Below are 4,970 nucleotides of genomic sequence, written 5' to 3'. Positions count from 1 at the left end.
ATACGTTAAATCATTCAAAAATTAACGCGTAGGAATCGCAAGAAAAATAAAAAAATGGATACTAATAATAATACTACGTTAGTCTATTCAATTTCTCTCGTTTCCGGTTTAAAAAAAAAAGACTTTTCCTCGAGGAGAAAAAAAAACAGTAGGGAAATAAAAAAAGAAAAGGATTAAGAGATTTTTTGTTAAAAGAAAATAATAATAATAATAAATATTTTTACGTATTCTCACAAATAACCGAGCGTCGCATACGTTTTTACAAATGGCGCATCGACTTTGCGGTTTTCACTGCGGATAAAATAATTATAAAAAAAGAAAAATTATTATTATTATTATCGCGTTATTAAAAATATTAAAAAAGAGTAGGAAAAAGAATTAAAAAAAAAGAATGAAAAAAAGGGAGAATAAAATAATAAATAAAATTACTTACTCGTCTTTTTCTGCTTCTTCTTCTTCTTCCTCCTCCCCCCAAGAGGGTCCTTCTTCCTCTTTATTGTTATTACTTGATTGATCATCATCATCATCATCATCATTGTTTTGTCGAATTTTGGTGGTGGATGAAACTCCGGTGGAACAAGTTTCAATTGTTTTCTTATCGATTTTTGAAGATTTCGCATCATCAATTGGAGTTGTTGTTGTTGTTGTTTCTTTATTAACATTTTTTTTATTTCCAACGACTTCTTTGTCGGCAACATTATTATCTTCAGTAACCGAACTTACACTTATAAGAGGAGTCGTGGATAAAGAAGATTTTTTTTTACAAGTACCTTGCGTAGGTTTATTAGTCTTATTAAGTCTAGTTTTATTATTATCATTATTATCATCATCGTCATTACTTTTATCGTCTTTCTTTTTATCCGGAGAAATGTCGACCGTGAGTGGCTGATGCTGTTGCGGGTGCACAGTCACTTGTTTGAGAAGAGACGTTGCCGAATTGACCAAACACGTCAACGAGGCTTCTTCTCCCGTGGAAGACACCGAGGGCCTGCTTATATCGTTTTGATTTAAATTTTTCATTTCTTTTCCAGTGGAAATTTTCCCGGGCGAACATGTTTTCGTTATTGTTTCGGTTGTCGTCGTCGTCGTCACCGCCGTCGCGCACGACGACCTCCTCCCGTCTACAACTTTATCCGCGGAATTCGTCGATAATTTTCTCGTTTTCCCTTCGTCACTTTCGGGAAAAGAACTCTGCTGTGGAATGCTGCAAGTTTTACGCAATCTTTCCGATACTTCCACTATTGCCAAACTCAATTCCGACGAAGAACTACCCGAATCCAACTGAGTGGAATTTTTTCTCGATACTCTCGGGTCGTAAGCGTTCAAACATGCGTTACCTTCGTTCTCCCATATTTCTTCTGATGCCATCGAACCCGCGCATGAAGCTATGCCAAGTTTTTTACGCTTTCCATCGTTCGAACTACTCGCTACGCCGCTACAATCCCAAGGACATATTTCATCTTTCTCTACAATCTTTTTACTACTTTCTGCTTCATCCGAAGACCCACCCTGAGGATCCCTGAAAAATTATTATTATTATTTTTCTTTTTTCGATAATCAATTTTATTAAGAACGAATTACGACAAACACGTAACAACGACATAACAATAATTTAAACATCTCCAAAATTTATTAATAATAATAATAATAATAATAATAATAATAATAATAATAAAACGGAATTAACATCATCTGAAAATTATTAAAAATCGAAACGAAGACACATAATAATAACACTTTAAAAAATATATTTTTATTATTATTAAAAAATAAGGAATGTTGTTATTATTAATTAAAACTTTGATAAGATTAAACACACATTGGAAAATTTTTCGGTTGGAAAAACTTACAATATTAAAAGACATTTATATCATAACAAAAGAAAATTTTAATATTTTCAAAAACCATAGAGATATAAAACAATAAAAACAATATAGTCATAGGTAAAAAGTGCTTAGAAGAAAATCGTTGATAAGAAAAGAAAAATATGAGTAGAGAGAGAAAGAAACATTTTTGTGTGTTCAGGCATTATTATTATTAAGATAAAAAACTGAAATAAACTAAATTATGTTCATTTGATTTTGAAAATGATATTTGGAGGTGAGGGGGAGTCGGAGGAGGAGGAAATTATCGAAGGGGGAAAAAAATCGAAAGAGGGGGGGAAAGGGAGAGAAAAAAAAAATTACAAGAAATTTTTCTTTTCATACAAAACTTACAGACTCGACCATAGACATACGTCAGACCTACGCGGAAGGTCTCCCCTGAAAGAATTAGATAATATATCCCTAATGTGAGCCAAATTTATTATTATCATTATTATTAACTCATATTTTATTTTTTTTTTTTTTAACAGCAGAAGGAAAAATTAACTTTTATTTTTGTTCATTAGAGTTAAATAATTATAAAATGACGTAGAAAAAGATTTCCTTCTAAGCAGTTTATCCGCAGGATTATAACTGTCAATTTTAAATTAACATTGAATACGTTTCCCGTTATTTCGCGATTATAATAATAATAATAATAAAAGTACCTGTACGGAATGTCGCTTAAATTTGACTGACTGTGAGAATGAGAAACTTTTGATGTCGAAGTTGTCGTGACTCCACATATGGCCAATTCGTGAGCCGAACCCGATAAACTCCTGTCGCTTCCACGACGTCTGCTCAAAGTCGGTTGTTGTGGCGGCTGCTGCTGCTGTTGTAATAACGTCGAACTCGGTGGTGGAGCCGTTGTTGTTGATTTCTTTTTCACGGGACCCCGAATCCGAAAAATCTAGATTTGTTTTGAGTCGAAATTTTTTCATTTATAAAAAAAACAATAAAAAGGGAAAGAGAAAATTAAATTTGCACTTTGTTTTCGAACCTTTTCTTGTGCGAAGGTTGAACTCCGGCTGCCAATAAATTTTTATAATGATCGGATCTTATAAATCTCGGATAGCAATCTTTTTTCAACAGGAGAGTGTATACGTGTTCGGCAGCGCTGTCGAAAGTAAATCTCGATGGATTTTTCATTTCTTTATGTACTTTTTCCATTGTTTTACTATCGATGTTAATTTCGCAGGGAGCTCCGGGAGCTAAAAACTCTCTGAAATAAAAAAAACAAATTTACGTACACGGGTCGACACGAATTTTTTTTTCTTTAATAATAAATATCAAAAATCGACTGACTCGAATATCTGTTGAACTTTATTTGGTATTTGCTGTTGCGAACTCCTTCTCAAATCGTTAACCGCCATCCAAAATCTAATATTTTCGTGACTGAATTGTTTTCTTAGATAATTTGTAAATTCAACCAAACCAGTCGGATCGGAAACTAAATCTTCGATGGATAAAGCCCATCTTTTCACTCTTTTTTCCGTAGGCACTTCGACTCTGTAATAATATTAAATCCATAATGATTCATCCTTTTAAACTTTTCATTCATTTATCATTTAGTTAGTTTAAAAAACTCACAGAGGACCATTGATTAGCCAAAATGTATTGTCGTCGCTAACCCAGGGGTTAGACGGTTGAGGAGATGTAAAAAACGAATCGTATTCCATAAAAGTTTCAGAATATTGCATTAAATTCTCAAGAGCAGTAGAAACTTTTATTCTCGTACGGGAAAGACACTTTTGAAAAAATTCAACCTGAAAAATCATTTTAAAACTTTTTTTATATATTTTTAACGGCCGACAAACACAAATTTTCCATATATCGCTTTCTTCATTTCCAATTCAAAAATCATCACAAATTTATAAAGTTTTTAAAACTTTTTTTTTTTTTTTTATTATTATTCTTTCGATAAAGATTGCTGACGACGACGTTCGATACGATACTTACATCCTTTTTAAGATCTTCGACAGTTTTTTTCTTTTGCCAAGCTCCCCGATTTCTATGGGGTATCGGAATTGATTCCAAACAACTCGAATAACCCGGCGGTGGCCTGTAAACTCTCCAGTACGCTCTTTCCTGACTGTCGCTAACTATTTTATCACCTTTTTTCCTTTCTTTTGCCAATCTCACCTGTTCTTCCGCTTGCATTGTTATAAAATCCCATTTGTTTTGTAGATTTTTTTTCAAACTTGCCAAAGCCTCCTTAAAAAATATTGAAATATTGAATGAGAGAGTGAGAGAGAAACAAAAACTTTTCCTTCGATTTTCAAACACATCGAAATAAAATTTAAAAGCTCTAATAATAATAATAATGAAAATCTCACAAGTATTTAAAAAAGCTTTCAATTACAAAGCTTTAAATTTGGAAAAACATTTACTTACCACTTCATATTCTTCCAAACCGTGACGTTGTTTATTTCTTAAAGTTCTTTTAGCTAAATAAATTGCATATTCAACTTTATCGGGACTTTTATTTTGCCACGGCCAATAATAAGGAGTCTAAAATTAATAATCATCGTCAAAATTAATAAATAAAAACCACAAGTTAATTTATTAAAATTAAACCATTCAACTAATTTCTTCTAAACGTCATAATAATTTTTTATAAAAAAAAAAAAAAAAACAAACGTACCTGAAATCTATATAACGAACTGTCATCTTTAACGATTAAATTTTTCGAATCGCTCACAGGGAAAAAATATCCACAATTACAAAGTTGATTGGCTATGTGAACGGCTTCAACAGAATCTTCTATGTTTAAACGTTCCATAAGCCATTCAATAAGATCGTAACCTGATAATGATAATAATAATAATAATAACAATACCGTAGAAAAAATTTAAATTTAAAAAAAAAAAATTTTTTTTTTTTTTGAATGAACGAGAGACAAAAAAAAAAAAAAAAATGAGAATTTGGCATAACCATTAACGACATCATTTACAGGTAATAATAATAATAATTTGTTATAAATATTTCATTCTCGTAAATTACCCCCCTCCCCCTCTCCCGTATTTTTTTCTTTCATTTTTTTTTATTAAATAAACGTAAAAAAAAAAAAAAAAAAGATCAAAAGTGTAATTTAAAATAAAGACTTAA

General features: G+C 31.4%; 1 protein-coding gene across 1 annotated transcript in view; it reads right to left on the bottom strand.

The window, feature by feature from the left end:
* Nucleotides 1-259: 259 nt before the first annotated feature.
* Nucleotides 260-4,970, bottom strand: part of Phum_PHUM556800 (Regulator of G-protein signaling, putative) — a gene marked incomplete at both ends in the record, with an annotated part of 13,679 nt that continues 8,968 nt past the window's right edge. Inside the window, 10 exons of the mRNA XM_002431845.1 lie at nucleotides 260-291; nucleotides 579-789; nucleotides 877-1,519; nucleotides 2,531-2,772; nucleotides 2,850-3,084; nucleotides 3,168-3,371; nucleotides 3,453-3,628; nucleotides 3,822-4,076; nucleotides 4,257-4,373; nucleotides 4,507-4,667. Of these exons, the coding sequence (XP_002431890.1) occupies nucleotides 260-291; nucleotides 579-789; nucleotides 877-1,519; nucleotides 2,531-2,772; nucleotides 2,850-3,084; nucleotides 3,168-3,371; nucleotides 3,453-3,628; nucleotides 3,822-4,076; nucleotides 4,257-4,373; nucleotides 4,507-4,667 (2,276 nt within the window). The remainder of the gene's footprint in view (nucleotides 292-578; nucleotides 790-876; nucleotides 1,520-2,530; nucleotides 2,773-2,849; nucleotides 3,085-3,167; nucleotides 3,372-3,452; nucleotides 3,629-3,821; nucleotides 4,077-4,256; nucleotides 4,374-4,506; nucleotides 4,668-4,970) is intronic.

Source organism: Pediculus humanus, genomic scaffold (assembly GCF_000006295.1).
Source record: "Pediculus humanus corporis 1103172108296 genomic scaffold, whole genome shotgun sequence".
Classification (NCBI taxonomy): domain Eukaryota; kingdom Metazoa; phylum Arthropoda; class Insecta; order Psocodea; family Pediculidae; genus Pediculus; species Pediculus humanus.
Note: the sequence above shows the minus strand (reverse complement) of the source record. Positions and strands in the feature narration are given on the sequence as shown.